Source organism: Mycteria americana, chromosome 3 (assembly GCF_035582795.1).
Source record: "Mycteria americana isolate JAX WOST 10 ecotype Jacksonville Zoo and Gardens chromosome 3, USCA_MyAme_1.0, whole genome shotgun sequence".
In the NCBI taxonomy this organism is placed as follows: domain Eukaryota; kingdom Metazoa; phylum Chordata; class Aves; order Ciconiiformes; family Ciconiidae; genus Mycteria; species Mycteria americana.
Window position 1 is genome coordinate 66,629,078 of NC_134367.1, and position 13,103 is coordinate 66,642,180.

At 35.7% G+C, this 13,103-nt stretch overlaps 1 protein-coding gene across 11 annotated transcripts in view; it reads right to left on the bottom strand.

Moving 5' to 3' along the window:
- The window catches only part of REPS1 (RALBP1 associated Eps domain containing 1), a 69,063-nt gene that overhangs the window by 28,127 nt on the left and 27,833 nt on the right, over window positions 1–13,103 (bottom strand). For all 11 annotated transcript variants that reach the window (XM_075498843.1, XM_075498839.1, XM_075498842.1 and 8 more), the window contains exons 4-8: window positions 9,292–9,445; window positions 2,588–2,715; window positions 1,940–2,102; window positions 1,566–1,629; window positions 540–694 (exon numbers count right to left, since the gene is read on the bottom strand). In XM_075498843.1, the coding sequence (XP_075354958.1) occupies window positions 540–694; window positions 1,566–1,629; window positions 1,940–2,102; window positions 2,588–2,715; window positions 9,292–9,445 (664 nt within the window). The remainder of the gene's footprint in view (window positions 1–539; window positions 695–1,565; window positions 1,630–1,939; window positions 2,103–2,587; window positions 2,716–9,291; window positions 9,446–13,103) is intronic.

Below are 13,103 nucleotides of genomic sequence, written 5' to 3' on the forward strand. Positions count from 1 at the left end.
TTTTTTTAAATACCACTTTTACATGGAACAGTAGTTTGCTTTTCAGTTACGGGACTGAGTTTTTGGCATGTATTAACAAGCAGAACTCATACATTCAATGGTTTATCTGGGAGCGCCCAATGGTAAGGGACTATGCAAAGAAAGACTAGGTGCCAAAGCAACAGAGGATAAATCCTGCTGTCAAGTCAGGAGTAGAATAAAATAAAAAAATAATTAAAAAAGGGAAGAATCAGTGCTACTGATCCTGTACTTTTAAACTATACAGTCCTACCTCTAGCATTGAATCTGGGAATATTTTATAAGTACCTTCAAGACTTATAAACTCATTTTCAGAAATGAGGGTGAACAGAAAATCTCCCTGTACAGAAATACCTATGTGCTCAGATTAGCTCTGAGCAACGATTAAATTGCACATTGCTTTACTTCATACTGACTAATCCGTTATGCTCATACGAACCTATAAATATCTGCTGATACACTGGAACCTTAACTATACCGTAATTTGAAAATAGCGAAATTTGTGTTGAAGCATGTCTTACCCGTTGAGTCTTCCAAATCAATCAGTTTGGGCATTAAACTTTCAGGTAACTTCTCTGGCAAATCATACCCATTCTTCCTAGCAACTACTAGATGAAATGCAGCACAGAACTCGTCCAATGTCAGTGCACCATCTTTATCAAAATCTGACAGTTCCCTAAAAAGGAAAACTTAGTATAAATACAATCTCTTAAGGTTATTTTATTTCCAAAAGACATACTTCTGTTGTGCTACTTGAAAGATCAAAGAATGCAGTTTATAGTTCATTTTACCCTATTAAACACTTCATGTTAGCACTACATGCTTTATTCTTCAAAGAAGATGAGCCTTCATTAATAACATTTCTTAGAGCTTAAAGATCATTTAAACCCACTGTTATCTCTCCAGGTTTTTAACTCATTTAAGACAGTAGTACACAGTATTATTGGCCTCAGATTTTTGGCAAAGTATACTAAAGAAACGATAGTGCTGAGGCAGCATGATTTATTTTAAATGGGAAAATACACGAATTAGAAATCATTACACTGAAAGAAAGACCAAATCTGCCAAAGCAAGCCATTTAATGATAGCATGCAATGATGCAGTACCAATTCTAGAATACAATGAAATACAAGCTTTGCACCAATCAAAGCTAAATTTGTCATCAAGTCCCACTAAGTGCACTTAAAAATACTTGCATCTGTACATTTCATTTAAACTTACTTGACTTGAATAAATAAGTATCAGTAAGGAATTAATTATTTAAATTTAAATGCATCCTTAACAATAAAAACCGCCAATAAATTAGTTCTTACTCTGAAGTGTTTGAAATTTCTTCAAAAGCTCAAAATGCCTTGTAAATAGTGTCAGCCTGGACCCATTAAAGCCCACTGAAATAATATTGGCATAAATGTGAGTAGGACGGAACATACTAGAGTACTAGTGAAATTTCACTTAACAACACCTTCTAGTAAGTAATTATTAGATGACTGCCAGACAGCTGTCATCTTTCTAAATAATTATCCCGAATAAAGACACATCACACTTACCAAATATGAGAAAGTTCAAGAATAGGTAGTTTTGACTTAGTGAAAAATTCTTTAGCTGCAGATCCTGAAAAATTACAACAAGCATTTTTAATATGTAAAGCAAGTTAAATCATTAGAAGACTTAAGAGTTATGGTAAAGGAGATGAGCTATTTAGCAAATGTTTTGGGAAAAATGGCACTAATTACTAGGGTTAAACAAAGGAAAAAGGCAAATTAGTTTCAAGTCCTTTCTTGAATTACACTGGACTTTACTAGAACATTATCAGTAAAATGCAGAACTTTCTTCAAAATGGTATGCAAACCTAAGTAAACAACAAAGTCTTTGTAACAGAACTGCTGCACCCACAATTGTATTTTTTTAAAGAGTAACTTACCTGGTATAAATCCATTTAGATCAGGTTGAATGGTTTTAAACTGATTAACATAATACTGCCTTTGCTCATCAGTTATTTTCCAGGGGTCATCATAACTACTTGATTGCCTACGAATTTCATTTGTTGTTGTAGCTGATGCTACAGTTCGTACTGTTGTCTGGTCCTGAAATGAAATATTTTTCCTCAGTATTATCTACCTAAAATGCTTCTATGAATTCTCAACTTCTTGCCTTCAAAAAATAAAGCATAGTTAAATCTCGCAGTAGTTTAAAAACTGCAGGAAACTATCAGCAGATTGCATCTACAGGATAATGACAGGGTATTTTTGCACACTGATACATATGGATACGAATGACTGCAGGTATGTAAGCAGAAAAAAAAAAGTATGGCACGTATGCAAAAAAGCTAAACACAAATGTTCTAAAGTCGCAATTGTTCACATTTTTTACATTAGTAGCTTTCAGTTAATCATTCCAAATTAAGTCAACTCAATGAAACAAGTATCTGTTGGGTAAACAGCACTGAGCAGACCACAGCACAGATACACAGTAAACATCTGCAATGAAAATTATTAAAAAAGAGGAAAAAAATAAAGGATTGCCACATCAATCTGAATGAAGCAAATCAAATACCAATAAAGTGTCACACCTGGACAGAAGCAGGATGCATGGCTAAAAGAGCACTGGTTGGTGGGGTATCTGCAAAACTGACCCAATTTTCTTGATGGGGTGGTGGTGAATGGCCAGACCATATGGGATCACTAGAAGTAGATGAGCCTGAAAGTAGAAGAAATATTTCTTTTTCAAAAGACGACCTTGAAAACTCAGTAAGAACTATGGGTATGAAAGCAGTAAAAAAAAAAAAAAAAAAGTCCTGAAACATGCTCCTGTCAGGGAGATACACACTTGCAGAATGGTGAAGAAAATGAAAACCAAACTGCACCAAGGTGACAAAGTTCACCTTTTGACAACTCACTCCTGTAGATTTTTACATTAGGTCAGCTTAAATCTGTACTAAAAAGACAGAAGTGACGAACGAGCTTATTGCAATGTGTAAAATGTAACTTGGGTTTTACCCATTTAATGGGTTTTGAATGAGTTAGTTAATACTCCACATTTTCACTTAATCGAAACGGGCAACATTTGTATGGACAAACAGCTATTTACAAGTGGCATATGATATTAACATGCAACTTTACTAATCATTATTGTTAAATTTTTTTCTTTTTTAGGTTTTAATTTGGCATTCACAGAACAAAGCCTTGGAAATTCCCCTTAAGAATCAGGCTTTTTGGCATAATTTTTTTTTCTAAATTATTTCTAAACTAACTTAACACAGTTGCTTAAAAACAGTCCAAGAATAATAAAAGGCATCCATATAGAGTGCTGACATCTGCTAGGTATTAACTATCTGGAACACAATAATTGAGATTCACCCAGTGCCTTGTTATAATCTACTTCTGAAGTAGTGCCGATGTCTTGACATTAAAATAACGATGAAGCAACTATAAAAAGATTTGGCCACCTCCTGCTCTATGTACAAAACCCTAAAAATTCTCTTAAATTGCAGTTGCAGATTAAAAATTTAAGGAACTCTGATCAGGGGGAAAACAAACCAGCTAGAACAAGTCTAGAAAAATGCCAGGAATCCATTCTACTCCTTCACTCCTAAAAGAAATGCTGAACTCCTTAAATATAAACAGCAGTTGTGAAACTGATTACTTTAATCTACTCTTCGTGCAGAACTAAATGCTTTCTCTTGAAATATGTTAAAGTCATACTTAGATAGGAATTTCTGCCTCATATGTAGAAGCAGATTTCCTTTTAAAAGGCAGGTCAACTTCTTGTGAGTTTCTGTAAGCCCTCCACCCAACCCACAAACTAGAAATATGACACTAATGTCATAATTTTAATCCTGCTACTAAAATCTAAATTGAAGCAATAAACCCCCAGAATTTATTGTCAAGATGTTGACTAAAAAATACTGCTATGAGAAATCCATTTATATATAGGTACTCTATTTAGGAAGCTGACAAATATCAACAATTGCATGTTCTTGGAGAGACAGATGACACTACTAGTACACAATCTGCAGTACAGAGTGAAGGAAATCTGAAAATCAGTGAGGCACATTGAGGGCTGACATCTAAAGTGACAGTAACATTGTTAGTATACAAAATTACTATTTAGTATCTGGCAGTATGCAATTGCTCTTTCATTCCATAAATGACCCTTTTCCTAGGGGAAAGTAATGAGAGAAATGCTTAGAATGGGTTTATCTTTGCTCTTCTCCTATGTACAATAGCCCTAATGCTGCGCAACACATTTAATCTTGCATTACATAATGCAGTAAAAATTGAGATCTCCAGGGGGAGAAAGATTTTTGAAGGAGGAGATAAGTCAAGTATACAAAATTGAGAGGTTACATTATTTCTGAATTTCATCAAAATATGAGAATAATACCAAGGGAATTTTTGTTTTGTTTTTTTCTTGTTGTTTTGGGTTTTTTTTCCAGCTAGCTTTACTGGGATAAAAATCCACTATCAACCACTCCTTTTGTTCCCAAATTTGTCCTTCACTTCTGGAAGCTCCTGATGTGGCCTGGAGCTTCTAGTGACTTTATCTAAAAATGCTGAGAATAAAGAATAAAGGCAATGAGTTTGGCAATGCTTTTTGCATTGGGGTTATTCTTCAGTAGTTGGTGTAACTCTCAAACACTAGAAAGAAACGTGCAGAAAAGCTCAGTCTCTCTCCACCTGGACTCTCTCAGTACAGGGCTAACAGATAGTAAGATTCAGACAAGTCCTTCCTGTCTCTCCTATGGATATGCCACGCTCAAATTTTACTTTTGATACAATGGCTCTCCCCTTCTCTGCCCCTCAGACACTGACATTATTACCACTAACCTTACATATGTTTGCTCCACCTTTACTTCTCCCAACAACTTGTCTTAGTACAGTTCAATTTATACCCCACTTAGCACAACACCTCTTCCAAAGCAGTACTTTGACAGCTATGGAGATGCCAGTAGCACCAAATTGTCATACTTTCCGAGTACTTTACAAGTATTACAAGAACTGTTCCCTTTCTCCCCTGTTCAAATCATCCCAACAAGCACACTCCTACTTTACTGTTCCTGTTATTCACTCTGCGATGCAACATTTTAGGACACAGGATGGGAATGCTGGAGAACACTGGAAAAAGATTACTTTACTAGTAACTGTAGACACCTGGATCTACACACATACTCATGGACTGCCACCAGCCAGTAACTCAATTCTCAATCATTAAAACTACATCTATTTGACATTTGAATTAGAGATAGTCACCCCTCACTTTCTTCTCAAGCTACAAAACCAGACTGGGAACACTGAGGTAGAAGGGAAGGTGGAAGAAAACTGGACCACAGAGAAGACTCGGAACAATCAATGTATTTTTGTATTTTGAACAATCAGTATACCAATTTTATGGTATTATAACAACCTTCAATGGTCTCTGTGCATTTTCATCAGTGAGAACATCATTAACAGCGCTTCGAACGGAGAGTAGGCCTAAGACCAATTATCAGATTTGAGCTAGCTGGTGAAGTCTAATGCACTATGTTTAGTACGAAGACCTAACTTGAATTCCTGTGGCTGCTCTACATCCTTCTCCTCTAGCTTGAACATCTTACCAACACATTGATAACTTGTGGAAAATGACCTCATTTCCTGTGGGAGAAGAGTTAACCCCTCACTTCAAGCTACAAATCTAAGTGTAAGAAATGGTCTATCTAGATAACATCTGAGTAGCTTGTACTTTTCAATGACTATACAAATCTGGGTTTACCTACAGAGAATTAAATTTTCAACTAACTTTGTAAACTAGCAAGAGCCCGCCTTACCACCAATTTGTGATGAAACAAAACCAGAAGGTGAGTACAATTTTGGCAATACGATAAAAAAAGTAGAGCTCTTCCCCTCCCTTAATAATCACATCCAGGTAAGAATAATCCTTAACTTGTAACAAGGCCAATTATCAACAGTTATTGAAGCAGTAACTAGGAGACAAAGGACTGTTCAGTCCCCTGCAAGCACAGAAAATATCTTAGGACTCTAAAGATGCAAGTGAACTGTTAGTACAGTAGACATGTTCCACTTCTGCCCATGAAGTTTTCTGGTTCTTGATTTCATGAACTGCAGCAAAATCTCTCCCAACAAGGAAAAGAAAGAAGCGTGGCTTAGGGCTGCAAGTTCTCATACATATTCAGACATCAAAACAGAACTTTGATGTAATGCCAAAGAAAGCTAACAGAGGACCTATGACTGAACAGAAGACCTCAGATTTTTTTACTAGTTTGAAATCATTATTTGGATACTACCAACATAAATACTCTGCTTTGCTTCCAGTCCAAACAGACTACAAAGTAATAAAAAATAATTTCTAGACCCTATTCTGACATGCCACTAAACTATCATTTGAAGTGGGGAAGGGGTTCTTTCTCCCAAGTTTGTCACAGTCAGCATCCTTCTAGCAGCTGAAGATGTAGTGCAAAATCAGCTGAAAAGGTAAAAGTATGAAGTGTTTTTTTTTTTTTTTCTCTCTTGTAACCATAGGAACAGGAGGATCATCTCGTATAGAATTCTGTTTCCACCAAGGGGTTCAGTCATTCACTGTATTATTCTATGAAGACTGGTGCAGATCACAGATACAAGCCAGAACTGAGACAAAACAACATGATTTTTGAACAGCTTTATCTTAAACTGTTAAATCAAGACACCTGGAAGACTTGAGACTCAGGTTTTAATAGAATTGACTCCGACATTTAAGGATGAGACCTCAACTAACAATAAAGTTCATTCTACACAGGTAATCAATGTCACTGAACTTTTAATTCCTGATATTAAATACATGCACCCTTTGGGGCTCTCTTTACAAAAAGGCTTGAAGAAAGATGGTAACAAGCCTTGGCTTCTGATTTCATACGTGTAAGCACACTGACCTAGTCATGACCAATGCCTCAGAGTCCAGCTACTTATGAAGCATCGCTAAATTACTGGACAACACAGTGTCAAAAAATTTGTAAAATTCCAATTCTTTTGCTCTGTTGAGATGAGAACAGGTTTACTTCCTGAAGAAACTGAGAACTACAGCTATAAGTAACGCTTAAGACTTCTGATATAAGACAAGGTGTGATATTTTTAAAAACAATAATTGAGTTGTCATATAATAAGTATCCTACAGTCCAATTTGATACAGAAAGCACTATTCAATTTTGTTCATGGTGGGAGTATGATGATGCAATAGAGTGTCTTTACTGTGCGTAAGTCAGGATCTTCCTGTTTAAACACATTTTTCTCCAAACAAAAAAAAATTGTGTTTTGATTTTTGTCCTTGTGGCTTAGGGCAACAAACTGTTTATTACTAGACCCATCAGAAACATTTCCACAGTTGAGGTTCCATGCTTTCAGTTGACAACCCCATCACCCTCAAACAATGTTTCACATAACGTGAAATACAAGCAGAGAGACCTGGGTTCTTATTTTTCTTGGATCACAAGTGAAATGGCATAGTCCTGCCTTAAATCCTACTGAAATAATGTCACATACTTGCAAATTACCTGATTTCTCAAGAACATCTTGCATTGGAATCAAGATCAGCTTGCAGTGCTGATTTTAAGAAAAGTAACCAACAGTCTATCTGGTTCTACCTAAGTGTCAGCAGAACATAATTTTTCTACAAAATACTGTTCTTAAAAAGTAGGCTCAAGAGAGCGAATAAGAATGATGAACTGTGTAGAACAGATGAGATTCAAAGGAATCATCTGCAGTGCAAAAGAATCACCCACAGCAAATCAGGATGACAATTTTTGTTAAACTAATACATGAAAATCCAGTCTATCCTTAGCATTGGCAGAACAGACAATCCTTCTACAACAGTATTTCCAAAGTGCTTTAAACACACTATGAATGTATTTCAGTATGGAATATAAAAATCAACAAATACTGACCTAGTTCAGAAATATTTTCAGACTACTACTGAAAAATTTATCCATTAGACATCATAGGCAAAGTATTGCCAAACTGAAATATTAACACGGTATTACAACTTTATTTTTAAGAGGACTACTGAACTCTTCAACGGTAGGAATAGTTTGCATACTTTTCTCGAGTCCTTGACTTCATAAGTTAGAAAAACTTCACAAGTTAGCAATCATTTACCAGACAAACTTGTATTTCAGCTTGCAAGAAAAGAAAATCAAGTAAACTATGCAAGAAAAAAGTCAAGAAATTGACTGCTGAAAAATCACAATGCCTGGACTGAACTCTTAGAAGTTATTATATATGCAATGAGCAGACTAGTAACCTTTTTTTTTTTATTCTAAATTGACTGGCACTTACTAGCAAACAACGTTCATGACACTGGCATAAGCCTCTGCATACAACCTGTTTCACTTCTAAAATAAGTTTTATTCCCTTATCCAGCCAATTCTAACAACAGAATCCCTGGGTCCTCAATGGATGCTTATAACTACAGAATGACCATAAATTGAAAGGTAACAGATCAATTTTGAAATATCACAACTGAAATAAACCAACCAACCACAGTTCAATCTGAAACTACAGCCTACAAAATGCAACGTATTATTTAGCAGTATCATCAAAAACAGAACTTGAATTAGAATCGCTCCGCTGTTCCCAAATTTATTAAGTCTATCAGATATCAGAAAAGAAAACAGAACTTTTTGAAATACGAGATATTAAGGGGGAAAGCTTTTTAAATCTGAGCACAGTGATACAACAACAGGGATGGTCTTCATATTAAATGAAGAACAATAAAAGATGAAAAGCTGTACTGAAACAAGTGGTTCTACCTTGACAGATCGGAGATACAGTAGCTTCAGTTATGTTTATGTAAACTTTAAAGAAAGCAAAAAAATGGTAAGAGAATTAGTTGTTCTGACAATTCATCTAATCTACCAGAAACATAATTCAAACAAACAATACATTATCTGTTGCTTTCCCTTGAGCTCCCCACATGTTTGGGTATACTGACAGTTCCTGCACAATTGAAATTGCATCCATTTCAATAGAATGTCAGTTTTGTATTAGAAAACTTTCCACTGGGAAACTTTCACACTCTTTCCCTCCCTCCAAACCCTAAGCATTTCCCATACCACACTAAGAAATGGATCCGCCATGTGCAGACCACAGATTCCACAGTGCTGCCATCAACATGAACATTTGAATCTGCAAGAAAGTTTCCAGGATTGGAAAATACAAAGATAAAACTGCCCTAAACTCATTTAATATACTTATTTAAGAATTCCACAACTTTGGGTTACAGCTGAAGCATAACAGAAGACATTTATACCTGGTTGTGCTTCGCTAAATGGAGCCCAAAAAGGCCCAGGTCCAGCAAGAGGTCGTTCATTATTCCCTCCGCTGGGATGGCGGTTGTGCTTCCTCCATGTATGTGGAGAGGTTGGTGGGGATTGCTGTGGTGAAACAACTGGAGATGTGGACTCCTAATAAAACAAAGGAACCTTTTAAGTTTTTTACTAAATAACTAAATACATAAAAGCCTATCTAAAACCATTATTTCCAGGAAAAACCATCACTGCAGTTAAAGTCTCATTTTAGAGAGTGAAAATTTTAGTACTTATTAAAATGAGGGAACAAGAGAAGTCAGGTACAGTATGACTGGCACTGGACACATTCACTTCAAACAACCTCATCTAATATATTTTTAACTTGGCATTCTTACGACAACAGCAATGCCAAGTTAAATGACTTAGATACAAAGGAAACTAGATTACAAGACTCACTTTCACTTGTGATAAAAGTTACATTTGAACCCAGGTCTCAAAAGAAAAGATTACTTACTGTACAACTTATTATTATACCTAATTTTCATCAAGTGATTCACAATCAGTTACTTTCATTTAAAAACCAAACCAGAATTAAACATTGGGGGAAAAAAAAAAAATCACTAGACAGGCCACATTTTTTTTTTAAATATGCAAAACCATAGATATAATTTTTCAAAGAATGATGCCATCTGGGATATACTTCTCTGCTGTACAAATTACAAGGTAGTTTTGCCCTGATGTTAAGGCTCAAGCTTCTCTTTAATCCCATATTGTACTATATTCTCCCTGAACAGGGAGCAAAAGAGAGAATCACACGTACAATTTCTATCTGTGTCATGAGACATTCAGACTACCAGATTATTCCATTTCAAATAAAATACGAAGGAAAAATTATTTACATTGTACAAAGTAATGTATTTATATAGTAGAAAGTAATTTCCTCCGTATATCTAGATCTCTTGAAATTCCTGTTTGCCAGATCTCCCAATTTGAACTAAACTGTATTAGTGAAAGCAAGTACGAGAAAGCAAAGCTTGAACTCCGAGTTTCCTGAAAAGTAAAAACAAAGCTAAAAATCTCAAAATCTGTTTCAGCAGTAGACAAAAAAAGTTTGGTACTCTGTGTTAACAACTGTTAACATACTATCAAGTACCAACAGCCAGACTGACTGTAGGCTTCCACATGATTCCCAAAAGTGAACTGGTTTACTTTGCTGAATATTCAAAGGTCATTATGCTTTTTAATCAATATTACATCTGCAAAAGTCTACAAGTCAAAGTGCCATAAACAAGCGTTTCTCCAAGCAAGGTACATACACTAAAACTACATGCACTGTAGCAAAAAAGTTTTAGGGCCATGATGACTGGTTACTTTCTAATGCATGGATGTAAACTTTCTTTTTTTTTTCCCCCCTTCAATTTTCATATTTCCTGGGATACAAGGCCAGCCTGGTTCATTCTGCAACTGAGGTATTTTCTGGAAGTTCTGACCACTGAGTCAGATTTCTTTAAATAAGTTCCTAGGCCACAAGATATTGAACTTTCCATTCAAAGCATTTAAATGATGCCCATATGTATTGGCAAAGAGTATTACAAAGTGGCTGGGAGCAATACTAATTCACTTCAACTTTTAATTCTGGGATCAGCTGATTGCACAGTCAAAGTCACTGTTTTTCCACAATACCTCCACCAGTTCAAGATCTTTTTGTTGCAGTTACATGCCTTTCTGAAATTTGCCTGAAGATTCCTCCTCTTAGCATCTTACTTGACAAGAAATTTATCTTAGATGACAGTACATTCTTACCCTTACAGGTACATGGGAGCAAGAGGGGAAGGAGTGAGGGTATCCAGAGTACCACTTGCAGGCTGGAAGCTAGAACCGAGGTTGAATGGTTAGTTTGTTTAGTGTAGTGCAACAGGTGCTAGGAGAACCATGACGATGCATCACTGAAATCAAATGAAAAGCTTCCTCTTCTATTGCCTTTTTCACAAGCCATCTTTTATCAAATAAGATTTGAAGGATGTTTGAATTTTTAGACAAAATACCATGAATAAACCTAGGGAAAGCTATGCTTGGTCACAGACACTATTAATTTACTCCAGTACTCTTACTCTGGTAAGTCAGATGGTCCAGAAAGACACAGAAGAAAACCTGAGGCAGACAAACATATGATTCACTACTTCTAGTAACTGCATGTGAACATTAAAGCTCTTGACACATAGTTCTCAGGAAGCAGCCTTGCCCTAATGAAGCTGACAACTGTCACTATTCAGTAAGCCTCCATCTTACATTTGGGCTTACGCTCAAGACATAGGAATAAATTGTAAATATGATCCTCAACTTCAATTCTTCTAAATGTTTACATGTGGTTCATGTGATTCCGAAAAGCACGTAATAATGGTAATCAGATCATCAGAAGTACAAGCATAACAAATAATTTATTTTGTTCCCAATGTTTCAGTCAACATTATATCAGAATTCTGAACATTTACAGACTTCCCACAATTGATTTGGAGCTTCAAATTACAGATTCCAAAATTATTGAAACAGCAAAAGCATGTCACCAACTCTTATGTCAAAAAGCTTCTGGAAGAGGGACAAGCCACATCTTCAGCTTTACCGTCATTACAAGACATGCATTCCCACAACAGTTTAAACCAAATTTAGACGGCATTACTGTGGCACCATCTTTCCCCTGTGCAATCCCAGTCACTCTCATACACCACTCATTGCATTCATTGATCTACCTTACTAGAAGCTTAGGAGAGCTAAACTAAATTATTTTTTAAAAATATGTATATATTTATATACACACACACAAATATATGTGTGTCTGTGTGTGTGTATATAATACGTACAATGGCTTAGCCAAAATACTGATGGCTCGATGCAAGTGTAAAGAAGTAAGATGCAAGCCAGAAAAGACTAGGGAGGAGGCAGGACTGTAGAAACATTGACTCAGATTCAAAAGCAGTCATAGGAAAACACAACGAGTAGGGATTTATTGAAACTGTAATTACATACAGGTTCATTCACTCCTTATATACAGGTTAACATCAACTATGTATCTGCCTTTGCAGTGGGTAAGAAGTTGTCATTTTCATATACTCATGCCTAGAAAACATGGCTTGTTGTACAAAGTTTCCACTCCAATTTTGCACCGAGCTTCACATTTTAGTAAGCAGAGGCAGTATACTCATTAGAACCACCTCTGTTCCTCAACTGCAACATACGCTCTCATAAACTGCGAGTGTTTTTAGAGTTTATGAGAATGTATGTTGCAGCTGAGGAAGTTGGGTCATTAACTTTCATCTGTCTGATTTATTAATAAAATAAACTAATTTTGAAAGCCTGAAATATCCAGGATCAGATTTTTCCGACAGTATTAGGGTACAGAACCTAACTTAATTGCTCTTCAAAATCCTAACATGTAACAACTACAACAGTTTGCCTAATTTGGGTTACTGATAACCCAGCGATCTTGAATTTCACCAATTTTAACAGAAGTTACCCACCTAAACTCTTTGGGAACTTTGACAATTTTACTCACCATCTGCATACGGTAGTTGATGTATCATTTATTAGACCAGCCACTATTAAAATCTTATTTAAACTGTTTTAGCACTTTCAGTGCAATTATATTTAAACATTTAAAACACTAGCTTTTAATTTCTCTCCAAACAAACCTCAGTAAAAACAATGTTCACAGCAATTACAATGTTCTGGTTTTTACTATCTTAAGACTTATTTTTCCTCTTTACATTATTCCAGAAAACAGATCTAAATAAAAGCATGTTGACATAAATAGTTATTA